Here is a 27,691-nt window from a genome sequence, read left to right on the forward strand (position 1 = left end):
GACTGGGTTACCTGGAGCAGCAAGCCAGGCACAGGCCCAGAGGTGAGAGGAGGGCAGCAGGAAGGTCAGCCTCAAAGCCCTAGGTCCCTTCATATCACACCAGCCCTAGCAAAGGCCTCCCACTGGAAATCGTCTTTCTTCTGCCCTCTTTTGAGGCAAGACACCAGCCTGTCTCTGTGCCCTCCTGAACTGGAAACCAGAAAGCCGATCTAGGAGGACCCACTGCCAACCACCCTAAAACATGTTTCGTGGTATCTTAAAGAGCCAGGATGCCCTTGTGCAGCTTACCAAGTTAGAGAGACAGTAAAGGGCAAAAAGCAACACCTACAGAGAGGAGGAAGAAATAGCATCACTGTGCCAAGGCCAGAGAGAACACTCTGGGTGTCCGTCCCTGCCTTCTGTCGTTTGAGGCAGGGTCTCATACACCGCTGTGTATGTCACACTAGCTGGCCTGCAAGCTTCTGGGATTCTTGGCTGCCTTCCGTCTTACTGTAGAGGGTCTGGGATTACAGAAGCTGCTACTGCTCATGCATGTGGGTTCTGGGCATCTGAACTCAGGTCACTAGGCTTGCACAGCAAGGGCTTTTATCCAGTGGGCCATTTCCCCAGCCATCACTGGCTGGTATTTTCCATTGTCCTTTGGGTCAGAAAGGCAACCCAGCATCTTATCAGGACCCAGTGGAATGCGTTGTATCAGAGTCCCTAGTGTGGACATGCTGCTAACTGCCACTGAGACACTACAGCGGCTATTTCTTGTCTGCTTCAGGACCTAGGGAGTGGTGGTGGTTCTGTGCTTCCCTCTTTTCTCCCTTTCCCAAGACCTGCAAAATCCAGTGTGGCTCAGGAAGGCCCTGCAACCCACTTCACTGTTGGGGTTATAGCCACTCTCACTCAGTTAAGGCCCAGGTGCAGTGGCTGAACTGCCTGTGGAAAGAAAATGCTATCTATGATCCCACCATGAATGTAGGTGGTGGGTGTTGATGGGAGGTTAAAATACAGGCTGGGCCTGGCGTGGTGGCTCACGCCTTCATAATCCCAGCATTTGAGAGGCAGAGGTAGTAAGATCGTCATGAGTTTGAGGCCACCCTGGGACTAAAGTGAGTGCAAGGTCAGTCTGGGCTAGAGTGAAACCCTACCTTGAAAAAAAAAAAAAAATATATATATATATATATATATATATATACATGTCTTAGCATACTAGTTTAAATCTATCACAGCAATGTAATAATGTTGATAGTGCCCCAGAAATAAGAATAAAATTTCCCATTTGCCAGGCACGCCTTTAATCCCAGCACTTAGGAGGCAGAGGTAGGAGGATCGCCGTGAGTTCGAGGCCACCCTGAGACTACATAGTTAATTCCAGGTCAGCCTGAGCCAGAGTGAGACCCTACCTCAAAAAACAAAAACAAAATAAATAAAATATTTGAGAGAAGGGGGAGAGAGACATTCTATTACTGCAAACAAAACTCTAGGTACATGTGCCACTGACTTTATGTGGATACTGGGGAATTAAACCTGGGGTCAGCAGGCTTTGCAAAGTAGTGCTTTTAACTGCTGAGCCATTTCCCCAACTCATGGGTTACTTCTATAAGCAGAAAAAGTATTTATTATTAATTTTGGTTCTAAGGATGGAGTCTGGGGTTGCATGCATGCTAAGTAAGCATTCCATAGCTGGGTTGCAGCCCCAGTTCCAAAGTGTATCTCACATAAGAATGCAGTGATGGGGCTTTAACCCTGATTGTATATTTTAGATTTTACAAAGGGACCTGCACCAAAATTGGCCTTTGGTCTTTAACAAAATCCTGTAGCCATGGCTACCATGTGGATTTCAAAGGGAACCTCATGTTGGCATATGTTTAATGCATCTAGCAGACAGTAACATCAGAGGTCAACATGTGCTGAGATTACATTTGAGACTGGTATCGTAGCATATACCTATAAGCTCAGCACTCAGGAGGCCAAAGCAGAAGGACTGTGACAAGTTCTAGCCTGGACTACAGAGTGAGATCTCATCTCAAAAAAACAATAAACAAATAACATTTGGATACATATCCATACTTTTGTCTTAAATGTATGACAACTTATCAATGAGATTATTTTAAAACAGTTTTGGACAAAGGCCAGAAAGTCATTTCTATTTGTTTAATATATTCAAATCAAAATGTAATGAAAAACAACTTTTATGTTTTTGAGGTAGGGTCTCACTCTAGCCCAGGCTGACCTAGCACTCACTCTAGCTCCAGGCTGGCCCCTAATTCACAGAGATCCTGCTACCTCAGCCCTCTGAGTGCTGGGATTAAAGGTGTGTACCACCATGCCTGGCAACTTTTATTTTTTCGAGGTAGCGTCTTGCTATAGCCCAGGCTGACACTATGTAGCTTCAGGTTTGCCTTGAACTCAGAGATTCTCCTACCTCTGCCTCCCAAGTGATGCGATTAAAGGTGTGCACCACCATGCCTGGCTTAGCATGGCTTTACCCTTGCTATTTTGGCATTTTAAAATTATCTGCTGCTTATATGTAAGACACTCCAAAGGAGCCACAGCCTTGCCTGTTTGTCCTTGATTTCTAGAGCCCACACCACCTGTCTCTACAGATGTTCCACCTGTAGTTGTCAAAAGTGAGGAAGTGACTGGGAGCCTACACCCTCAGTGTCCCTTCTTAGGAGTGGCTTAGATTAAAGACAATTTACACACACGCTGTTAGCACACTGGCTGGCAGAAAGCAAACACTTTCTGAAGAGAATGACTGTTAACCCTAAGCCCTCCTCAGAAAACAGCAGGAAATGGAAGAAAAAGCAGAGGAAGGAGATTAAATAACAGACCATAGCTGAGACAAAGGCAAGGAGAGATGAAAGCTCCCAACAAGAGCTGGCCAAACACCAGGTGTCAACTCGCCTCAACAAGATAAATGAAAAGGAAAGACAACTTGGAGGGGTGGGTGAAGCCGGTGAGAATGGAGGGAGTCCAGAGAGAGGGAGGAGAAAAGGCCTCCAGCCTCCACTGGCCAGGAGCAGAGCCGGAGCTTCCAGCTGGGGCCTGGAGTCGGCACTCACAGGAGATATTTCTGGTTTGGACACTGCGGCTTTGAAGGTAGACGTGGTTTTGGCAGCCTCTGCTCTCGGGTCTGCGGCAGCTCCCGTGGACAGACACTCCACGTAGTCAGGCGGGGGGATGGCCACGCCGCTCTTCTCCGTCAGGTCCACGGTGCTCATGCTTCTCACTGGGGCGGGACTCGAAGCCAAAGGGTTAGGGAGAAAGTCAGGTAAGATCCTGCCACCTGGACTCCCTATGCCCCACACACCCGTGGCCAATGAGCACGGTAATGGTGGGTACTAGTCACAAGGATGGAGGAGGCCATTACAACACATGCACCGCGGACACACGTATGTGGCTGGTTTATATACATGCATGTAAATGCTTTTATATATATTTGTGTATAGCTTTAGCTACATACAGAGACCCTGTTCCAAAAACAAAACAAAATAAAACCCGCTCAAAAGACACTTAGGTTTTTGGTGTCGGTACAATGGCATCTCAGCTGTTCTGCTAGAGTTGAACATACAGAGACAGTGAATGGGGGGAGGGCTGGAGAGACGCTGAGCCTGGTGGTGGAGGGCCCACCTGGACAGCTGAATGGTCAAGAGGTTTTTCTGACAGGGAGTACCATACACAAAGCAGTGCAAGGTAAGGACAGTTTAATGTGGACAAGTCATTTCTCAGGGCTCACTGGGCAGCCAGCCATAACTAAGTCACAAGAATGTCAAGTCTTGGCTGGGGAGAACTTTCCCTGGGTTCTCCTAGCTGTATGTCCTTGAGCAAATTCTTAAGCCTTCCCATGCTCCAGCCTCGTGTTTTAAGGTGAGGGCCCATTTCAGGGCTGTGAAGCCTGAACATGTTAACAACATGAAGCACTTAGGACTGTCCCACAGCAATGACTATTGACTTCTAATCCAGACTGGACTGTAGGCTTGGGAGCCATTACTACAGGGGATGCTGATGAGGCCCATTGGTGGTTGCAGGTATAGGATGGATGAAATGGCCCAGACTACACAGACAAGGGAGGATAAGGCTGGACCCAAGGGAGCACCGATGCCTATGTGTGAGTAGAGGACTATGGAAGATGCTATAACAGGGACAGCTGAGGATGTAGGGGCAAGCATAGTACAAGGCCAAGAACCCAAGGCGAGAGCACATTTAAAAAGATTTAGTCAGAGAGCTGTGAGTGTAGCACTGTGGCTGGGGGGGGGGGGGTGCGGAGCAGTTGGGTTGGGCTGTACTGCATCACAGAAGTCAGGGAAGTTGTGGTCCTCAGAGACCACATTAGAGGAGCCATTGGTTCCTATTCCACAAGGGCTGAGGGCTCAACCATGAGTGGTCACATATCCAGGTTGTAAGTCCCAAGTGTTTGGGGACATGAGGGCCAAAGTAAGTGGCTGCTGGAAGAGTCGAGCCACGTCCCCTACCTTGGTGTGGGCATAGTCACTGCTTCCTTTGCGTTTTCTTCTAGCAACTTTGTATACGATGAAGGAAACCAACCCCTCCTAAAGATGAAGAGGGAGAACAAAAGACTCATTCATGGTGCCCAAGGCAGGGACATGAACCATACCCACACTAAGGGATAGCCTCCACCTCCAAAGTGTTCCAATTACAGGTGCGCGCCACTGTGCCCAGTTCACAAGTAGGCAAGCGGAAGAGGAGGCTTTTACCAATCAGTCTGAACCATCCCACTTATGCATAACACTCACATTAGATTTTGCTTTGATCTGTTTTATACTACTTTCATTTCATACCTTAATAATCTATATAGCAAACTATGGAATGAAATGGTAAGCTATTGATTTATACCTGAGGAATCCAAAATCACATTTTAAAAAGTGTGTGTATGTGTGTTTTATGGATACAGGTACAGGTGTGTGTGAGTGCATGTGCACATCTGTGCATGCACGTGGATGTCAGAGGATAATTGCAGGCATCGTTCCAGGAGCAGTACACCTTTTTTTTTTTTTTTTTTTGAGACAGGGACTGTCACTGACCTGGAGCTCACCAAGTAGCCTACAGGCTGGCTGGTCAGCAAGCCCCAAGGATCCACTTGTCTCTGCCTCTCCAGTGCTAGGATTGATTATAGGAGTGTGCCAACCACATCTGGCATTGTTACATGGGTAAAAGGATTAAACTCAGGTCTTCATGCTTACATAGCAAGCACCTGACTTTACCCATTGAACTCTCAAGTCCTGAAAGTCACATTAAAAAAAAACAAACCCACAAGAATATTTAAAAAGTAACTTCGTATGATCCAATAACCTATTCCTGCACACACACTCACACAAAACCAGCCCGGGATGCAATGACACCAACTACCCAGACTCTAAACACTTAAAAGTTTTTTATGTTCACATGGACAATTTACAGCTAACAGGAAACAGAACAGCTCTCTGAAGCAAGGGCTGTCTGCACCTGGCGCAGATGGCTTTAGGCTCGCTTACGCTTTGGTGGCGTCATGCTCTCCGTAGAGCCAGCCATCCTTCTCCTCGGGGATGAGCAGTGTGATGACGTCTCCCTGGCCAAAGCTGAGTAAGGTCTTGTTGGTGCCAGCAGTATGAGGAAAGATGGTCTTCACTTTCTGCTTTTTCATCAAATTCAGTCCAGTTGCAACAGAAACGGATCTCTGTAAACTAGGGTCTTCTGAAGCGTCTGTCAAAACAAGCATAACAGTGGTGACTCTTCAGAGTCAGCATCAGGGCCAGAGTGGTGGATCAGTGGTTAGAGCTTGCCTGCAAAGCCTGACAGCCCTGGTTCAAGCTCCCAGTCCCCACGTAAGGTCAGATGCACAAAGTGGTACATGTATTGAGTTCATCTGTAGCCGCAGGAGGCCCTGGTACACCAATATCCCCCCTCAAATAAATAAAAATAAAAATGTATTTTTCTAGGAATGGCTTAGCAGTTAAGGTGTTTGCCTACAAAGCCGAAGGACCCAGGTTCAATTCCCCAGGACCCATGTTAGCCAGATGCACAAGGGGGTGCATACATCTGGAGTTTGTTTGCAGTGGTTGGAGGCCCTGGCATGCCCATTCTCCCTCCCTCCCTCCCTCCCTCTGACTCTAATAAATAAATTAAAAAAATATTTTTTAAAAAATGTATTTTTCTAAAAAGAAGTGATCAGCAGGCACATTCCAATGAGCAACTCCAGAAAACCATCTATTCCCATCTCCTGCCCACATGTTCCTTCCATGGAAGCTCTTGTGGCATAGATGCAGGTCTTTCGTGTTGCTCAGGTGGGAGGAAACAGGTAGGCCGGCCCTGGCCTGGGGGATTTCACAGTGGGCTCTGGCCAAAAGCACTTTTAAGGGGGGACTCCAGTTTCATCCTCACATGGCGGCCAGGTGGCTCTCCTCAGAGGCAAACTGCTGTCTGTCTGGATCACAGAGGTAGCTGAGGCAGCAGCTTAGACCCACTGCCCTTGTCCCGTGCTACGAGGAAGAGCCGCACATTGGAAGTGTAAGTGTTCTGGCTTCTAACCATGTGTAAAGTGAGGTGAAGAGTTCCTTCTGTCGAGCCCTGTTAGGTGTCTGTCAACAGCTTTAGTGCTCTACAGGCACCAGAGAAAGGTCTGTTACTACTGACAACAGATGAGAGAACAAAGCCCGAGAGAGTTGAGACCTGTCCAGATCACACACCTGATGGGCAGTAGCTGAGCCCACAGGCCCTGCACCTGAGGACTATGCTGCTATGGTCACATCTTAACTTAGATGTAGGCTGCTGTGTGGCACTCCAGAAAACACAATTTGGCTTGTAAGTAAAATTTGAAACAATGAAAGACCTCTCTACCTGCTTTGTTCTCACAAATTCTTAATAATCACAATGTAAATGTTGCTGTCTCATTACATGCCCTTATCTAATTACCTCCTAACATTAAATCCACCAAGAATTTTCACTTAGCTTTTACCAACAAAGAACTCGTATCATATGAATGTATTATATACTTTAACTTCCCTCAGGAGTAAAGAGCCGCAGGTCCTTGTTCCCGTGAAGAAGCCCTCAATGTCCGAGGACACCCTGCATCTCACTCGTCTCCTGAGCTTCAAGTGCTACAATCTGGACTCGAGGCTTCGGCTCTTCTCAGAGCACTCCACTGTCATCACACTCATGATGAAGGGCCATGGGATATGGGACATGGGTGGGAAGCTACATGGTTGGGAAGCTACACTATGTACGCTCTACCCTATTATTTTTTTTGTTTGTATTGACCTTGGGTATCTTCATCAACCACTTTTTTTTTTTTTTTAAATTTGAGACCGACAGACACAGAGAGAAAGACAGATAGAGGGATAGAGAGAGAATGGGCGCGCCAGGGCTTCCAGCCTCTGCAAACGAACTGCAGATGCGTGCACCCCCTTGTGCATCTGGCTAACATGGGACCTGGGGAACCGAACCTCAAACCGGGGTCCTTAGGCTTCACAGGCAAGCGCTTAACCGCTAAGCCATCTCTCCAGCCCAACCACTTCTTTTTTTTTTTTTGGTTTTCAAGGTAGGGTCTCACTCTAACCTGGGCTGACCTAGAATTTACTATGTAGTCTCAGGGTGGCCTTGAAATCACGACAATCCACTCACCTCTGCCTCCCCTGTGCTGGGATTAAAGGCTTCTTTTTTAATGCGAGATGGTGGGGGGGATTGGAGCATCAGGGCCTCCAGCCATTGAAATTGAACTCTAGACATGTGTCCCACCTTGCCCATGTGAGACCTAGGGTGCGCTTGCATTGTTACCATGTGCATCTGGTTTACGTGGGACCTGGAGAGTCAAACATGGGTTCGTAGGCTTCCCAGCATGCACCCTAATCTCTTTGTTTTGCTGAAGCAGGGTGTCTCACTTTAGCCAGCCAGCTTGCTCTAGGGATTTCCTTGTCTCCCCCTCATGTGTTCGGATTACAGGGAGCAAGCTACCACCCCAACCCACATTTATGTGGGTGCTGGAGATACAAGCTCTGGTTCTTATACTTACATGCTGAGCACTTTATGTAAACATTTATCAGCAGAAAGAATTCGGGCTGGAGAGATGGCTTAGCGGTTAAGCGCTTGCCTGTGAAGCCTAAGGACCCCTGTTTGAGGCTCGGTTCCCCAGGTCCCATGTTAGCCAGATGCACAAGGGGGTGCACGCGTCTGGAGTTCGTTTGCAGAGGCTGGAAGCCCTGGCGCACCCATTCCCTTTCTCTCCTTCTATCTGTCTTTCTGTGTCTGTCGCTCTCAAATAAATAAATAAAAATAAATAAATAAATAAATAAATAAATAATTAAAAAAAAAAACCTGGTCCCAGAGACTTTGTTAAAAAAAAAAAAAAAAAAAAGAAAGAATTAGTGTCAGAGCCGGGTGTGGTGGTGCATGCCTTTAATCCCAGCACTAGGGAGTCAGAGGTAGGAGGATCATCATGAATTCAAGACCACTCTGAGGCTACACAGTTAATTCCAGGTCAGCCTGAGCAAGAGAGAGACCCTATCTTGAAAAACCAAAGGGGGGGAAAAAAAAAGAATTAGTGTGGGGCTGGAGAGTTGGCTTAGTGGTTAAGGCATTTGCCTGCAAAGCCAAAGGATCCCAGTTCAACTCTCCAGGATAAGGGGGCACATACATCTGGAGTTCGTTTGCAGTGGCTGGAGGCCTTACTGCACCCATTCTCTGTCTCTCTCTCTGCCTCTTTCTCTCTCTCAAATAAATAAATTAATTTAAAAAAAAAGAATTAGTATCACAGAAACTATTAAAGTATGTAGAGACTGTATTTGGTCTGGTCCCCCACATTCAGTCCTAGGGATGGAACTCAGGCCTCACACGCTAGCCCAGTACTCTACCATGGGGCTGTAACACCAGCCTCAGACTTACTTACTTCACGGTGTAAGTTACTCAAAGCTTGGGCTGGATGTATCTACCATAGTTATTTGCCTAACTATCTAATACATTTATCTAAAACATTTACTTATCATATTTAATGTGTACCTGCGTATGTGTGTGTGCATGCATGCATGTGCGCACATATGTTTGTGGAGGAAAGCACAATTATAAGGTTATCTCATTGTCTTGGAGCTCACCAAGTAGGCTAGACTCGCTAGTGAGCCTCAAGGATCTGCCTGCTTTCACCTCCTTACTGCTGGGAACTCAAGTATGCACCACCACATATGGCTTGGGTGTGGGCATGTGCACATGTGTGCTCGTGGAGGCCAGAGGGTAATGTAAGGTGCCTTCCTCAACTGTTCTCTACTTTACTATAGAGACAGGGTGTCTCGCTGAACTTGGGAGTCCACTGGATTCAGCTAGCTGGCCAGCAAGCCCTAGGGATCTTCTGTCTCTGCCTGTCCAGTGCTGGGATTCCTTGCATGTGACCTTCATGTGGGTGCTGGAGATCTGAACTCAGTCCTCATGTTTGTCAGGCAAGTACTATCACCTCAGCCACCTCCCCAGGCCTAAGATATTTGACAAATTGCTTTAAAAAAATAAAAAGAAAATTTAAAGGCTGCATGAAAGGAATCAAAGCAAATCTCTTACCTGTTGAGTTATTTATCCTTTCTGAACTCTGAGTAATCGTTGCTGGGTTATTGAACATATCAATTAAAGGGCCAGCGTAGGCTTTGGCCGAAGGAGCTGGGGGCATCTTTGGTGAGTATTTAGAAAGGGTGTCATAATTTTTCCCAATCTGTAAGAAATTCCTCATTAGTCTAATAATAGAATAACAGTGACAAAATGATACAGTTTGCTAGGGGCTTTCCCCCCGCCCCAGGCTGACCTGGAATTCACTACATAGTCTCAGGGTGGCCTCGAACTCATGGCGATCCTCCTACCTCAGCCTCCCAAGTGCTTGGATTAAAGGAGTGCACCACTACACCCGCAGGGCTTTTTTTTTAAGCACAGGCTTGAAATTCCATATTCTCCTAGTTTTAGAATGATAGCTCATTTTGAATTACTTATAGAATACCACATCTTTTTCTTTCATTTTTGTCTTCAGTGTCATAAACTGTCCCTCCATTCCTTCATACCATTCCTTGGCAACCATTAATCTACTTTCTATCTCTTTAGATTTCAATTTCAGGCCCCTTTCTCTTTTTTGGGGGGGTGGGTTTCAAGGTAGGGTCTCACTCTAGTTAGGCTGACCTGGAATTCACTATGTAGACTCAGGGTGTCCTCGAACTCCTACCTCTGCCTCCCGAGTGCTAGGATTAAAGGTGTGCGGCACAACGCCCAGCTTCCTCTCATTTTTCTGAGACAAGGTCTCACTGTGTAGCCCACACTGGCTTGAACTCATTATCCTCCTGTCTTAGTCTCTCAAGTGCTGAGATTTCACATCTAGTAAGGTTCTATCTTAAGTGCTACTTGGCTATGAGTCTATATTCACAATAATTTTTCTAAAGAATTTTGGACATATTATTGTATTAACTCGTTCAGCAAGTTAATAAAAACATCTTGTTTTGTTAAAAGATGGGATTCAGTTGGGCATGGTGGCACAAGCCTTTAATCCCAGCATTGGGGAGGTAGAGGTAGGAGGACAGCTGTGAGTTCGAGGCCACCCTGAGAATACAGTGAATTCCAGGTCAGCTTGGGCTACAGTGAAACCCTGCCTTGAAAAAAGAAAGTAAAAGATGGGATTCAGTTTTCTCTGTAATAAATCCCACCTATACCCTCCCAGGAGTTGTTAGAATTTTCTCTGTAGTGTGAACATTCTGAAATTCAACCCTAATCTGTATAGGTGTTTGATCCTTCTGGCGGCTGTAGAAAGCTGAACTAAGCTTCTCGGGATGGATGCGTGGGTAGAAACAAGAGGCTATGCTGGGGGTTGACACTGTCTGAGCTCCTAGTGGATGAAGCTGCCATTTACTGGATAGGAACACTGGACAAGCAAGGAGTAAGGCTGAGAAATCAGTCGTGCAGCTTTGGACAAGCGGGATTTGAGATCTCTGAACTGTCCAAGTCAGGTGAGCCTGTGGCTCCCCCTTCCTCTTGTATTTATCCTCTTTCTGCATTTTCAAAAATCCTTTTGGTGCTTTTGTACTGGGTTTTAGGAGAGTTTTTTGACTCTGTTTTCTCAGCATTCTCATTCTTCTAATCTATTGGTGGTGACACTTGAGGGTGTGATGAGGAGGGTCAATTCAAAATGTCTCCTGGGGACTGAAGAGATGAGTCAGTGGTTATGCATAATGCAGCCCATGCATCTGAAGTTCATTTGCAGCACCAAGGCCATTGCTGTGTCCATACTCACTCATACACTATAATAAATAAAATGAAAATATTCAGCCTAGCCGGGGGTGGTGGCCCATGCCTTTAATCCCAGCACTCGGGAGGCAGAGGTAGGAGGATCGTTGTGAGTTCGAGGCCACCCTGAGACTACATAGTGAATTCCAGGTCAGCCTGAGCTAGAGTGAGACCCTACCTCGAGAAACAAACAAACAAAAAAAATAATTCAGCCAGGCATGGTGGCACATGCCTTTAATCCCAGCACTCAGGAGGCAGAGGTAGGAGGATTGCCGTGAGTTTGGGCCACCCTGAGACTACATAGTGAATTGCAGGTCAGCCTGGGTAAGGGCAAGGCCCTACCTCAGAAAACCAAAAATGAATAAATAAAATCTTTTGTTTTAGAAGAAATTCAAACATACAAAAGTAGCAAAGAATAATCTAATGAATCTTCATGTACCCAACACCTAGCTTAAGTGATTTACATTTATGGTCAATCTTTCACCTGCATTTTTTTTCCTACATGTGCTACATGCAGGCATGTTCTGAGTGGCTGCTGGTTTGTGGGTGTCACAGTGTATATGTGAAGGTCAGAGGATAATTTTTGGGTGTTTTTACCTTCCAACTTGTTTTTTTAAATTTATTTTTATTTAGAGAGAGAGAGAGAGAGAGAGAGAGAGAGAGAGGACGAGAATGAATGGGCACACCAGGGCCAGGGCCTCCGGCCACTGCAAATGAACTCCAGAAGCATGCACCGCCATATGAATCTGGCTTATGTGGGACCTGGAGAATCAAACCTAGGCCGCCTTTAGGCTTCGCAGTCAAGCACCTTAACCACTAAGCCATCTTTCCAGCCCCCAGCTGGTTTCATTTGTTTGTTTGGTTTTTTGAGGTAGGATCTCATTGTAGCTTAGGCTGATCTGGAATTCACTATGTAGTCTCAGAGTGGCCTCAAATTCATGGTGATCCTCCTACCTCTGCCTCCTGAGTGCTAGGATTAAAGGCATGCACCACCACGCCTGGCTCCAACTAGGTTTTTAGGCAGGGTCTCTCATTCACCACTCTGGATAGCTGGTCCATGACCTTCCAGGAGATTTTCCTGTCTCCATCTCCAGTCTCACTTGAGATGTTCTGGGATTACAGAAGCCAATCACAACTTCCCAAGCCTTACATGGGGTTTGGGGATCCGAACTCATGAATCTGCACAGCACCTGCTCCACTGAGCCATCTCATTATTATTGTGCATTACTTTGAGCAAATCTCAGGTTTACCATTTCTTTGTTTTGTTTGAGATGATGTTTACTTAGTAGCCCAGGTTGCCTCAGTCTCCCAAGTACTAGGATCACAGGTATACACCACCACACCTGGTGCCAGAATTGCTTTTATTTATTTTTTTGGGTTTTTTTTTGCAGTAGGGTTTCACTGAAGCTCGGGCTGCCCTGGAATTTACTATGTAGTCTCAGGGTGGCCTTGAACTCACGGTGATCCTTCTACCTCTGCCTCCCAAGTGCTGGGATTAAAGGTGTGTGTCACCATGCTGGGCAGGCATACTATTTCAACTACAAATAATCCACTTTTAAATTCTTAAGTTCTCTAGCTAATTCTTTGTGGATATATTCTTGCCTCTACTTTTTTTTTAAAAAAAATATTTTTTATTTTTACTGATTTGAGAGAGAGAAAAACAGGCAAATAGATAAGAGTGAAAATGGGCACACTAAGGCTTCCAGTCACTGCAACTGAACTCTAGATGCATATGCCATACTGTGCATCTGGCTTATGTGGGCTCTGGGGAATTGAACCTGGGTCCTTAGGCTTCATAGGCAAATGCCTTGACTGCTAAGTCATCTCTCCAGCCCTTGCCTCTACTTTTAAAAAATGTACATATATATTATTTTAAATTATTTATTTAGGAAAGAGGGAGAGGAAGAAGAGAGAGAGAGGGACAGAATAGGTGTGCCAGGGCCTCCAGCCACTACAAATGAATTCCAGATGTAGGCACCACCATGTGCACCTGGCTTACGTGGGTTCTGGGGAATTGAAAAATGGGTCCTTAGGCTTCACAGGCAAGCGCCTTAACCACTATAAGCCATCTTTCAAGCCCCTCATTTTTTTTTTTTTTAATTTGAGAGAGAGAGAGAGAATTGGTGTGCTAGGACCTTCAGCCTGCTGCAAGTGAATTCCAGATGCATGTGCAGGTGGGCCAGTGGCGCAATGGATAACGCGTCTGAATACAGATGCATGTGCAACATTGTGTGCTTGCACCACAGAGTGCTTTGCTACATGGGACCTGGAGATTTGAACATGCCTCCCCCTTTTGTTTTTTTGAGGTAGGGCCTCTCTGTCGCCTAGGCTGACCTAGAATTCAGTATGTGGTCTCAGGGTGGCCCTGAACTCATGCTCCTCCTACCTCTGTCTCCCAAGTGCTGGGATTAAAGGTGTGTATCATCAAACCTGACCCCCCTTTTTTGGGGGAAGGTCCATGTTGACCAGGGAACTCAATGTAGCTTAGGCTGGTCTTGAATTTACAGCAATCCTACCTCAGCCTTCCTCTGAGTGCTCGGATTTAAGTGTGTGCCACTGCACTCAGCTTTCCTTGCCGCTTAGCCGTCCCTTCTCCCCCACTGACCCTGTTGCTTCTAATATTGATCTTGCATTTATTTATTTCAATGTAGGCTCTCTATAGTCCCAGGTTTGCCTGAAACTCACAGTGAATCTCTTACCTCTGCGTGCCACTATACCTGACTAATCTTGCTTTTATTTTGCTGTTTTCATTTTTGGTTTTTCAAGGTACCATCTCACTTTGGCCCATTGGCCCAGGCTGTGAGACTATGTAGTCTCAGGGTGGCCTCAAACTCATGGTGATCCTCCTACCTCTGCTTATTGAGTGCTGGGATTAAAGGTTTGCACTGCCACACCCTTTTCTTTTCTTTCCTTTTTTTTTTTAATTGTTGTTGGTGGGGGAGGAGGGTTAGGTAGGGTTTTGCTGTAGCCCAGGCTGACCTGTAATTCACTCTGTAGTCCCAGGCTGGCCTCAAACTCACAGTGATCCACCTACCTTTGTCTCCCAAGTGCTGGGATCAAAGGCAAAGGCATGTGCCACCATACCTGGCTTGCTTTTTTTTTTTTTTTTTTCTTAATGATATAGGCTTTTTTGAGTGCCTTCCCCTCCCCCCCTTAAAGACAGTTTCATTATGTAGTCCTGGCTGGCCTTGAACTCACAATGCTTCTGCTCAGCTGCCTGAATGCAGGTATTATAGGTATGAGTCACTACGATTGGCTATGATATGGGTTTTCCTGTTTGGCAACTCCTGGATGTACCATGGGCCAGTCTTTATTCCTTCTACTATAGATGACGCATGTACTTGGCCTGTTCTCACCACAGACTGTCACGGTGATGTGGGAGGAAGCAGGATGTACTTCAAGGAGTGTGCCCTACCCCTTAGTCCAATCATGCTGTTCTGGCTGGTAGAAAGACTCTGTTGTTTGTTGCTTGGCACAAGTGGGGCAAGGGCAAGAGGTTGACCAGCCCCAATCCTCTGTCTTTCTTGTCACTGTCAATTCTGAGCTCAGCATTTGCAGAAGCTGCCCATGTTCAGAGGTCTCGTCCTGCACGTTCTTGGGACTCCCTGTCTGCAGAGGTCTTGTCCTGCACGTGCTTGGGGTTCAGGCTCCTTTTATTTCATCCTCCATATAGCAACCTAACATTTCTCTTGTTTATCGGCTCCTTTCTGGTCAACCTTTATTTGTGTTCCCATGTGTCATGGAATCTCTGCTGAAGACAGACAGCCGGTTTTTAATGTCTTTGCTGTCACTTCTGAGGGGCTCTGCGTAGACAGCTAGGTTGTACCCATATTACACATCTCCACTTGCTTATAAGAAATAGAATCCAAGTTCAAATGACAGCAAAATACACTGCCTGAATTTACTACTTTGAGTGTTTGGTTACCCTGAAGTGACATCCATTATTATGAATAGACCAGTTTTCCAGTCTCTTCTCTAAGACTTCCTCCATTGACAATAAACTTTAGGTCTTACTATAGCCCTGGAATTTATGATGTAATCTCAGGGTGGTCTCAAACTCACAACGATCCTCTTACCTCTACCTCCCAAGTGCTGGGATTAAAGGTGTGCACCACCATGCTTGGCTGAGAATAAACTTAATTAACACACACACACTGGATGTGTACTCACATTTGGGAGGACAAACCAGGAAACTTACCTCCAACTCAAGACCAGTCTGGGCTTATGTGGTTAGTTTAAGGCAGCTTGGGCTAGACAATGTGGGACCCTGTCTTACCTGCCCTCCCCCTACTAAATCTTCAAACCAAAACAAAAAAGCCCAAATGAACAAAAAATTGATGACCATAAAATTTCCCAAGTGAGAAGCAGATGTGGTGGTACATGCCTTTAATCTCAGTACTCGGGAAGACTGCCTTGAGTTTGAGGCCACCGAGACTACACAGTGAATTCCAGATCAGCCTGGGCTATAGTGAGACCCTACCTCGCAAACAAAATAAAAATGAAATAAATAAAATAAAATAAAAGGGCTAGAGATGGCTTAGTAGTTAAGGTGCTTGCCTGTGAAGCCTAAGGATCTAGGTTCAATTCCCCAGGACCCATGTAAGCCAGATGCACAAGGTGGCACATGTGTTTGGAGTTAGTTTATATCATGGCACACCAATTCTCTCCCTCCCTCCCTTTCTCTCAAATAAGTAAGTAAACAAATAAAATATTTAAAAAAAAACATTAAAAAATTTCCCAAGTGACCCAGGTGTTGCCACACACCTTTAATCCCAGCACTTGAGAGGCTAAGGTAGAAGAGAACTGCTGTGAGTTTGAGGCCAGCCTGAGACTACATAGTAAATTCCAGGTCAGCCTGGGCTAGAGCAAGAACCTAACTCAAAAAAAAAAAAAGAAAAAAAAAAAGGCTGGGAAAATGGCTTAGGGTTAATGTGTTTGCCTGCAAAGCCTAAAGGACCCTGGATTGATTCCCCAGGACCCACATAAACCAGATGCACAAGGGGACACATGCGTCTGGAGTTCATTTGCAGTGGATAGAAGCCCCTGGTGCGCCCATTCCCTCTTTCTCTCTGCCTCCCCCTCCCTCAGATACATAAAGAAAGAAATAAAATTCCCAGTTGAAGTTGGTGGTGCTAACCATAGCTCACGACACTTGCACGGCTGACCCCGACCCCGCGTGAAGGTGAGGGCGGGGCTGAGAGGAGTCAGCACTAGGAGCAGCTCCTGCCTCTGTCACCCCCAGCAGTCCTCAGCCCACCTGCCCGAAGCAGACCAGCAAGCACACGGCTGAAACTGAGAAGAGGTAACTGGTTCCTACCATGTTGCTTCTCTCAATCATGGGTGATGGCTGTGGTGTCCCGGACACTGGCGTGGAAATGGGGGTCTTTATCTCTTCTATCATATTCATGATTTTCTCTGGCACTTTGGTGGCATCACAACACGTTTCCTGCCACCGGGGCAGCTTGGAATTAAGTAATTCTGCAGACTATAAATCCAGAAGAAACAAAACTAACAATAAAGATGTGCTGTTTGAAGATCTGACAAAATCACATTGACTAACATCACTGCTGATATATCACTGTTCACCACCAGGAGGTGGGGACTCTGAATTTCATCAGCAAGCAGCTGAAGAAGAGGAACTGTTCTGCACCTCACTTGCTGAGGTGGAAGCAGGCTCTGGGGTTAAAGGAACTTACCTGTTTCCTCAGTGTGAATACAGAGCTTCCAACTAACATGGGACCATGAATGACTAAGAGCCCGCAAGGCTGGGGATGTGCTTCAGTGGCACAGCACATGCTTACATGAATGAGGTGTTGGATCCAATCCCCAGCATGCACGCATACACACACCTCTCAAGAACAAAAACATGACAATTGAAAAGTGAGAAAAGAGGTGAGCAATATGTGTCTTTTCAGGATTTTTCAACTGGCCCCAGAAATGGCAATCACTTTCTTGTTCTCTATCAAAGTAAGAGGCCCAAGACCTGATGCTATCAGGGCAAATGGTACAACCGTTAAGACAATGAACTATTCTCTGTCCTGGAAGTTCAGGCAGAGAGAGAGCAGTGCTGAGCGATGGCCCAGACAGTCTAACCAAGGCTTTGCAGAGTAGGCAGGTGGCAGCAGAGACAGGTGGGTAGAGACAAGACCCTACAGCCCTGGAGGCTGAGGCTGAGCCGATTCCCTGCACCCATGAGCCTGGCTCTGCTCCTGTAGCAGGACCCAGTGGGCTCCTGAAACCTTTCTGAATCCCTCCCTTTCCAGGGCAGCAGTCTGGTTAGAAGTAGGTAGCCTTCCTTGAAGCTTCTTGCATGGCAACCACACTGTTCTTAGATTCTAGGTTTATGGGGGGGGGAGGGGCTGGGGGCCCTGATGTGACTCTGGGTTGGACAGTAAGGTCTCCCTGACAGATTGGGCTGTGCCACACTGTGCACTGATTTCCAGCACCTGCTAGGGAAAGGCCTGGGATGTTTCAGCTGCAGTAAGAGAAATCACAATGCAGCTTTCTGATGACTTAGAGAAGCTTCGAGTACAGAGAGAAGCAGAGTTGGTTTATGCTGCTCTACAGAACACTGGGCCCCAAGGTTAAGTCTGAGAAATACTTGGCCAGTAACTAGAGCTCTCTGAAAATCGACCAGATTGCCCTCTGACATACACAGAGGTGCACTGCCATGGGAAGGAAGCTTGAGGCCGCTCCCATCCCTCCATGGCTAAGGCCCTCTCCACGGAAATGTTTCTAAAGCTGCCTCGACATGACCCTAGTCTAGTGCACGCAGACTTCTATGGAGGCGTCTATACTAGTGTAGAAACAAGAGTGAGTGCCTTAAACAGTAATGCAGCAAGTCAGGGGTCCTGTCCTCCTGAAAAATAGAGAAGGTGACCTAATTGAAGCTCTTTAGAGCTCCCCGCCCCCCCCCCCCCCCGGCTGACCTGGAATTCACTATGTAGTCTCAGGGTGGTCTTGAACTCACAGGTGATCTTCTGTGGTGCTGGGATTAAAGGCATGTGCCACCACACCCACCTAGAACACTCTTTAAATTACTTGCTTAGGAATATCAGGGCCTGTCTGACCTCAGTCAGTGCCTATGACAATTTAAAAAAAAACAGGAAGGGAGGTTTGACATGTCCCTCCACTCTCACCTCACAGCTGAACGTGTTGGAGAGGAGGAGCTAAGCCAGTCACTCAGTTGAGGGGATCATGAGCACCTTGAGCGATGGTGCAAAGTAACAAGGTCCAGTGTTCTGATGGTGGCTGGGGCTGAGCGGCCAGTGTCCCTGATGCAGACCCACAGGCATCTACAACTGCCCAGGGAGCAGGCTTGATAAGTCGATGGCACTGGGAACACATGACGCTCATGGCACTACTGAAAGTTGGCTTATCCGTGAGAAAAGGAAAAATGTGCCATTTCATAGGGGCTTTTAGGTATGGATATACTATTAAATTAATTATAAGCAGCAATTTGACTGTTCCATCTGTGTTTCTCTAAGTTTCCATTTTCAGGCAGCCAAAACCAGTTTCTTTGGGATCTTCTCATTGGCAAACTAGGCCCCTCTGCTTTAGCCCAGGCATATGCAGAACGGGAGGCCTCTTGGGGATGAACTAAAACCACCAGCACATCCCATCCCATCTGCTAGCATGCTCACCTGCAGGTGGTAATGGTGTATGTGACTGGCAAAGCCACAGTGCTTGTCCACCAGGAAGCAGAAGCGCCTTTTCTCTTCAAGCAGAGCCTCTTTACAGCCGTCTGCAATGAACCTCTGGATTTCACTCTGGCGAGAAGTAACAGTCTCCACGTACTAGGAAAATAAACAATTCAAGTATGATGGGAAGCAGCAGCAGACAGCTGCACGGCGTGACACTTCTTCTCACTTGCCATCTTTATGCTACGTTTATGAGTATGGAATAAACACTAAGGCAGATAAACATTAGATAAAATACTAGTGACCTGACCTGAGCATGTATTACTGTCATTAAGATTCTGATTCACATGTCAAGAGAAGTTGCCAGAGGCTTTCCATTCCCAGTAGGTACCTGGCACAAAATACACAAAATACTTTGTACCTCAAGGATGATCCTGTTTCACTGCAAAGACCTTTGGAATCAGAAAGTTCCAGGTTGACTATAGTTCCAAATGTTCATGTTAAGTTTAGGACTTGACCTAAGTCTCATTTTCCCACTGCATAAGGGGGACAGTAATTGCTAATCATGGAGGGCCCCTCCTTTTCCTATAGTATGGAGAAATGCCAATAATTACCATAATGAATTATTCTTAACTCTGGAAGACCCTGTAGCTTCCAGATCCTTCCACTTCAGCTTCAACAGAGCTGGGCTCACAGGTACGCACCACGTTCAGCTCAGAATGCCTGCTTTTACCTCAGCCGCCGATGACTGACCGAGGTATGCCCTCCCTTCAGCTGTGCACACAGTCATCAGTAGACAGGAGAATGTTGTCTAGCAGCTCACCTCAATTTCCTTGTGTTCATATTTGAGTGCATTTCGTCCTCCTTGACTTTTTCTTCTAATCTTCTTCAACTCTGCTTGAGATTTCTCCAGAGAATCTAATTTATTCCTGTGTTCTGCTTGGTATCTTTTTAGAGTAGCCTGGAAGTGAGATGCAGTGTTGCTTTACTGTGGCACGATACATGCCGTCATGGGGTCACTTTTACAGTGTGGCCAATGGGCCTTGATACTCTCACACCCATATGGCCACACCCTGGGGATCCTCACAGTCTCAGTTCACACCATCATCACACCCACACCTCGTAAAACCCCACCCTTCAACTTGATGCTAAGGAGTTGTCAGTTCTAATGTCTGTTTTATAGAAGCCCTTGACCAGTGGGGCTGTTCTCAAAAGATAAAATGTGCTCTCTCTCCTTTTTTTTATTTTTTATTTTTTAAGGTAGGGTTTTCACTCTAGCCCAGGTTGACCTGGAATTCACTATACAGTCTCAGGGTGGCCTTGAACTCATGGTGATTCTCCTACCTCTGCCTCCCAAGTGCTATGATTAAAGGCATGCATCACTATGCCCAGGGGCTTCTGCTCTCTTTTATCAGAGCTTTGTTGAATACACAAGTAATTTTATTTTTTCATTTACTTATTTGAGAGAAAGAGGCAGACAGAGAATGGGCACGTCAGAAGCCACTGTAAATGAACTCCAGACCCATGTGCCCCAGTTGAGTGCCTTAACTGCTAAGCCATCCCTCCAGTCCCCTACACAAGTAATTTTGGAGGGCTAAAGATGCAGCTTCGTGGGAGAGTGCTTGCCCAGCCTGTGTGAGGCCCCAGATTCTATCTTCAGCTACACACACACAAAACCACATGTTCCTGGCTGTCTTATGGTTGTCAATTAAAAAAAAAAAACAAACAAAAAACATGAGCTAGAGAGATGGCTTAGCGGTTAAGGCACTTGCCTGTGAAGCTTAAGGAGTCATGTTCAACTCCCTAGATCCCATGTAAGCTACATGCACAAGGTGACGTATGTACAAGGTGGCACATGCATACAAGGTGGCACACGTGTCTGGAGTTTCATGGCAGTGGCTGGAGGCCAGACCAATTCTCTCTCTCTTTTGGTCTCTCTTGCTCTCACCCACGGTCTCACATAAAAAAAATAAACCACCCCATAATAAACAAGTGCAAAAGCACATCAGTATCTGGGATGCTATATAGCACAGTGGTGAGAACACAGGTATGGTGGCTGGCACTTATAATCCTACCACTCAAGAGGCTGAGATGAGGGGACTGCTGTGAGTTTGAGGCCAGCCTGGGCTGCGGAGTGAGTCCAGGTCAGCCTGCGTTACAGTGAGCCTGCCTCAGAAGAAAACAGCAACAACAAAACAAACACCAGTACCTGGAACCCAAGAGTTCTATATCACAATTCTAGCTTTATCCCTTACCTGTGTGACCTCAGCAATTACTGAGTTTCTCTAAAATCCATGTTTCTCCTCTAAAATGTAAGGAGAGTATAACAAGAGAAGATTCCCTTAGTGGGGTTTCTGTAGGGATTAAAAAAAATCAGAAAACGAGCCAGGAGTAGCAAAAACACTCAGGAGGCTGAGGCAGGAGGATTGCTGTGAGAGGGCTATAGTGTGGGACCTCTGCCTCCAAAAACAAGAAAAAAAAAATGTATGTAAGAGCTCAGTATGAAATCTACTCCAGCAGGCTGTCTGGCTCAGGGGCTTGTCTCATGAGCTCATAGTTCCTACGTGCAGAAGGGGGACTTTGGCAAGAGACAGCAAACATCCTACCGAAGAGCAGGAAAATGTAACTAGCCCCATGTCCTACCCCTGTACAGCCAGAGGAGCTGCTAGAATGGATGACACTGGGTGACAGGTGAGAAACACCACACAGGACAGGACTCCAGTGTTGTCCCGAGCATAACTCATGACCATGGTGCTGGTTCATGGATGCACCAGCTGGAGAACACAGACACAGATGCCTGTCACCTAAGTGTGTTCTCTGAAGACAATGAATGGTCTCACTATGTAGCCCTCTGACCTCACACTTACTTACTTGCCAGAGCACTGGGATCGTAGGCATGTTCCACCATGCCCAGCTTTCCTATACTCTTAAAAAAAAAAATATATATATATATATATATATGTATACACACACATATATGTTATATGTATGTGTGTGTATGTGTATATGTGTGTGTGTGTATGTATGTGTGTGTGTGTGTGTGTGTGTGTGTGTGTGTGTGTGTGTATTGAGTTCAGACTGACCTGGAATTCATTATGCAGTCTCAGGGTGGCCTCCAACTCACAGTGATCCACCTACCTCTGCCTCCCCAGTGCTGGGATTACAGGCATGCACTACCACACCTGTCTTAAAAATATTTTTTTAGGGCTGGAGGGATGGCTTAGCAGTTAAGGTGTCTGCCTACAAAGCCAAAGGACCCAGGTTTGATTTCTCAGGACCCACATTAGCCAGATGCACAAGGAGGCACAAGTGTCTGGAGTTCGTTTACAGTGGCTGGAGGCCCTGGTGCACCCATTCTCTCTCTCTCTGTGTCAAATAAATAAAATAAAATATTAAAAAAGAGTTAAAAAAGAAAAAAAAATCCCTTAAACTTTGAAAAAAATATTTTTTCATTTTTATTTATTTATTTGAGAGAGGCAGATGGGGGGGAGATAGAGGTTATGGGCATATTAGGACTTCTAGCCACTGCAAATGGACTTCAAATACATGCACTACCTTGTGCATCTGGTTTACTTGGGTCCTGGAAAATTGAACTTGGGTCCTGGCTTGGGTTTCTGGGTTTACTTGGGTCCTTGGGTTTCTGGCTTTCCAGGCAAGTGCCTTAACTGCTAAGCCGTCTCTCCAGGCCCTATACTCTTTAATACACATGCCAACTGCACTGAAATGGTCTGCTCAGCCCAGAGGGATCTCCTTGGCTTTGTATGCAAGTCTGTAATGGCACCATGCTCCACTTGCACTTGCACTTGATGAACAGTGGGGGAAGTTCTCCCAGCAGAGAGGCCAGAAACTGGCGCGCAGGGTGGAGGAAGACTACACTCACATTCATATACTTCACGTCCAGTTCTGTCTTCTTCTCCAGCTCATGGATAATCTCCTTATGAAATTTTTTGAACTGTTGACAAAACGAAATAAAATCCACACCAGATTTGAGGCTTTAGGCAAAACATTATGTTTTAAAACACACATCTTATAAATATAAAAAATAGTCTACATACATTCTCATCAAGAGCCTCATTGAGCTTCTTGTGGGTGCTTGAAATCTCTATGAGGACATGGCCTGTGAACAAAACCAGACATGAGGGGAAGCCACAGGGCAATTTGCAAAGATAAAAACAGAAGCAAATGGTAGAAGCAAACAGGACAAAGCTGCCCTTGGGGACTCTAAGTGTCACTCCCTGAGTAGAACAGCAGAGGTCCCCAGGGCAGGTTCAAAGAAGGCTGAGAACAACTTCCTCCACAATGCTCAGAACACCTGCTTCCTCAGACTCACACTGGTCCTTCTATTTGAGTCATCCACTAGGCCAAATTCTACACATCTGATTGAATATTGAAACTCTCTTATGCAAGATTGCATGGGTCATTACAGTAACTAATTATAGGAACAAATGATTTATTTTTATCTAATAATCCCAGAGTAATCTAATAATCTGCCAGTCACAGACAAAATGCTTTTCTCTTTCTCACGTTAGTTTCTGCATTGTTCTGGAAAATATTAGCACCAGGGGACAGTGTATTGGACGGACAGTGTTCTGCCTTGGAAGACACAACATCTCTGACACAGGGACAGTCATGTGACAGAAGAGAATGTTCTAGAACAAAGGAGCCTCCCTCCAGAAAGCAGCTAGGGGCAGTGTGCTTTGCCTCTTTTCTCTGATAAAGGCAAACAGGAGCCTCTGCCAACCTACCTACAGGAGTCCAGCGGGACACACTCCCACAAAATGGCCAACAAGGAGAATCTAGGGAACCACTACAGCCGGCCACAAGGGAAGAGCTGGCCGAGCACCCTTCAGGCCAGAGCCAGATAGAGAGGAGTTCTTGTGGTGAGGAAAGCTGACGAGACTGTGGTAGAATAATGGGAAAGAGCAAATGAGCGCAGAGCAGACTGTGGCTTCTGCTATCGCTTCTGAACAAGTGACTGCCACGCCCCATGCCATGTGTGAGGGGCATTTCAAGACAGCTGCCTCTCAAACTGCCAGCCCAGCCCCGTCCTCCACCCACCCACACATGACATTCCAGCAGCACCGCATCATACTCCACACGTGTAAGAGAAACTCACTAGCACTATGCATTCCCTAACCTCATCGCTTGGGTCCAGACGGCCAGTCACCATAGGAGGCCTCACGGCCATGGTCACACCATGGCGAAGACTCACTTGCACGCGTGCCATCATGTGGGCCACCTCTAGGGTGAAACATGGCCCTTACCGACCCTGCTCCCTTGGGCCACAACTATGCTAGCCCTCCCAGGCTCTGTGCCCCTTCTTCTCTGCCTGGAGGAAAGGCATACGGGGCAGCATGTAAAGTCATGGACACGTGTTTTCACATGTCTGTTCACTAGGAGCAGGGAGGACCCTCTCCACATGCAAATCCCACTGGCTGGGCCTTCTAGGAGGGTTTCTTTCTCTACTCCCCCATCCCACAAACTTGCAGCCTGCCTCAGGCTGTTATCATGTCTCTGGGCCACCACCTTTACTTGTGCCAGGGGTCTTTTAAAATGCAAAGAGCTGGCAGGTGTCTTGCTCTTCCCGCGGTGTTCCAGAAAAGCCGGCTCCAGGACAATCCTGCCTAAACTCCGAACGAACGTAGTGGGATCAGACAAGCACCTCTCGGTAATAAGTTGTTAAGTACACATGCTGTGAGATTCCAGGGATGCACACTGTTCCCTTAGCTCAGTGTGAGTGTGGGGGCCCTGCCCTGCCCTTGTGACAGAACCACACCAGTGGTCATGGCTCCACCCACCAAGTTCACAAGTGTCCTACCTTAAGTGCTACGGGAAAACTCCCCAAATTTAATATGACAAAGAAAACCTAAATTATTCACTAAAGAAGCCTTCACATGGCCAAGAAGATAATTACATTACTATGAAGTTCCAGATACTAAAACATTCTGAGATACTTTTACACCTATTTTAAAACCCATAAACAACTCCTTGTTGGAGATGAAAAACACAACAAAAATCTACTTCACTTATCTGAAAAATCAAACACTCTACCCTTGACATGTCAGAACCTTAGGAAAAAAAAAAGTCTACAAATAATTTGGCTGAAATCATTAGAACCAGTGAGTGTCCAAGCCAGGCAGTCACATTCCCCTCCTAGACTGTCCACAGTCTTGTGTGGACCTCAGAGAAATGCGCACTCAGCGCCCCACCCCACCAGCCCAACCCACCACACACAGCCCTTCCCGGTCCACACTCCCCTGTGGTTTCTGCCCCCGCAGGCAGGCTCACTGAGACAGCCCATTCACTGCGGCTGGAAGAGAACTCCTGACCTTGTTATTCTTGTCCCTCACGGTTCGCAGAATTCCAAAACCGGCCTCTCAGTGGCAACCTCTGAGTTAAAGGACTGAACACACCTTGGCAAGCTGCTAAAGCGTATTTTGAAAGAGGAGATGAAAACAGTGTTTATGTTCACTCTACAAACGCCTCTGTTCTTAAATAGAGCAAGTGCTACTTGGTGTTAGAGACACTATGTTGCCCGTATTGCTTTACTCTTAGTCCTGTAACCTACTTTTTCATGAATTACGTTTGAGAAGGAAGAGACTCAGAGAGAACATCTGAGGGTGGAGCCGAGAATGAACAGCCCAGATTCAGACAGAGCAGAACCAAGTGCATGCCCCGACAGGAAGCTGTGCCCAAGTGCACACCTTCATTCCTTCCTTTCTCCTTTTCAGAGCTGGAGCTGACATCTCAGGAGAAAATTCACAACACTACGGCCATACAATTCAGCCTGAGTAAATTCTATTAAATGGCAACATCAAGGAATATAATATGTAAAACTGTATACATGTATCTTTGCAGGAACCCTGGGCCTTACACATGTTGGGCAAGTGCTGTACTACTGCAGTTCCAGCTCAAAGGAATTAAAAAAAATTTTTTTTGTTCATTTTTACTTGTTTATTTGAGTGTGACAGAGAGAGACACAGAGAGAGAAAGAATGCGCATGCCAGGGCCTCCAGCCTCTGCAAATGAACTCCAGACACGTGCGTCCCCTTGTGCATCTGGCTAACGTGGGACCTGGGGAATTGAGCCTTGAACTGGGGTCCTTAGGCTTCACAGGCAAGCGCTTAACCGCTAAGCCATCTCTCCAGCCCAGCTCAAAGGAATTTTGATTAAATATACAAACATTTCAGATTCATGAACTCAACATCACTAAAAGACAATGCTCATACAAATAGCAGTGCGTAATAGTATGATTCTTATGTTTTGGGAACTATGAAGAACTATCTTCCACATTTTGAACAACACTGTATAAAGATATGCAAGTGGCCAGTAGGTAGTTTGGCCTTAAAATGTTAACAAAAAACAAGGCTTAAAGAATAATACTAGGGGCTGGAGAGATGGTTCAGTGGTTAAAGGCACTTGCTTGCAAAGCCTCAAGGCCTGGGTTCAATCCTCCAGTACCCATTTAAAGCCTGATATACAAAGTGATGCATGTGTATGGAGTTTGCAGTGGCAGGAAGGATGCCTGGGGTGCCCATTCTCTTTCTCGTTCTCTCTCCTTGCAGATAAAGAAATAAATATTTATAGTTGGGCGTCATAGCGCACACCTTTAATCCTAACACTCAAGAAGCAGAGGTAGGAGGACTGCTGTGAGTTCGAGGCCACCTTAAGATTACATAGTGAATTCTAGGTCAGCCTGGACCAGAGTGAGACCTCATCTTGAAAACAAAACAAAAAGATAAATAAATAAAATATTTTTAAAAAATTCCAGCCTGGAGAGATGGCTTAGGAGTCAAGGCACTTGCCTGCAAAGCCAAAGAACCCAGGTTCGATTCTCCAGGATCCACATAAGCCAGATGCACAAGATGGCACATGCATTTGGAGTTTGTTTGCAGAGGCTGGAGGTCCTGGCATGCCTGTGCTCACTTGCGCTGTCTCTCTCTATGCACAAAATGTGCATTCAAATAAAAATAAAATAAATAAAAAATCCAGCTAGCAAACTGACCAACATCTTTACAATTTAATGGAGAATAATGCTCACAGGGTACAGGGGCTGGTTCTGACAAGAGGAATTCAGGTTGACGGAGAATCAGACACAGGGTGGAAGGCAAGTGTGTCAGGAACACAAACTAGAGTGGAAATTGCTAAGGGCCAGTGGCCAGGCCTCAGAGGTCTTGACACTTCCCTGAGCTTATCTCTAGGAACCTCACCAGTAGTTCACTGTGGAGACAAAGAAAAAGTTCCCCTCTGGCTCTGGCTGTTAACAGGAATGGGTAACCATTGTGAAACAGAAACTTCCCCAAAATAAAAACCCATGTTCCAGATAAGATAAAAAGGATGATTTTCTTTCCCAATACTTTATCATCACATCAACCAGCAACAGGGCCCCAGGATAGCAAACGTGGATTACAACTGACAGAGCTGTAAGGCAATAACCACAGACAAAAGAGATTAAAAAAAAAAATCTTTAATCCCAGCACTCAGGAAACTGAGGTAGGAGGGTTGTCATAAGCAAGGCTAGCCTGGGTGACTGAGTGAATTCTAGGTCAGCCTGGGCTAGAGTGAGACCCTGCTTCTAAAAACCATCAGGCAGACAGACAGACATCAGAGGAACACAGGACTCTGACACATGAAGAGACAAAGCAAACCCCAGAGCCACACTCTGATGGCAGAGATTTCAGAACTGTAAGATTGACAAGCTATCAAGTGTGGTCCCACATACCTATAACCCTAGCAGCACTCAGGAGGGTGGGGCAGGAGGACAGCTTGAGAAACAGCGACCTCTGGGCCAACCTGGCTATGAAGTGAGACTATAACACCTGCTCCCT

At 46.2% G+C, this 27,691-nt stretch overlaps 1 protein-coding gene across 1 annotated transcript in view; it reads right to left on the reverse strand.

Moving 5' to 3' along the window:
* The window catches only part of Baiap2l1 (BAR/IMD domain containing adaptor protein 2 like 1), a 105,478-nt gene that overhangs the window by 4,038 nt on the left and 73,749 nt on the right, over nt 1–27,691 (reverse strand). The window contains exons 4-12 of the mRNA XM_045143757.1: nt 22,919–22,980; nt 22,744–22,815; nt 19,687–19,824; nt 18,867–19,019; nt 16,541–16,708; nt 9,526–9,673; nt 5,484–5,691; nt 4,464–4,541; nt 3,054–3,231 (exon numbers count right to left, since the gene is read on the reverse strand). Of these exons, the coding sequence (XP_044999692.1) occupies nt 3,054–3,231; nt 4,464–4,541; nt 5,484–5,691; nt 9,526–9,673; nt 16,541–16,708; nt 18,867–19,019; nt 19,687–19,824; nt 22,744–22,815; nt 22,919–22,980 (1,205 nt within the window). The remainder of the gene's footprint in view (nt 1–3,053; nt 3,232–4,463; nt 4,542–5,483; nt 5,692–9,525; nt 9,674–16,540; nt 16,709–18,866; nt 19,020–19,686; nt 19,825–22,743; nt 22,816–22,918; nt 22,981–27,691) is intronic.

This window comes from Jaculus jaculus, chromosome 2 (assembly GCF_020740685.1).
Source record: "Jaculus jaculus isolate mJacJac1 chromosome 2, mJacJac1.mat.Y.cur, whole genome shotgun sequence".
NCBI classification, from domain to species: domain Eukaryota; kingdom Metazoa; phylum Chordata; class Mammalia; order Rodentia; family Dipodidae; genus Jaculus; species Jaculus jaculus.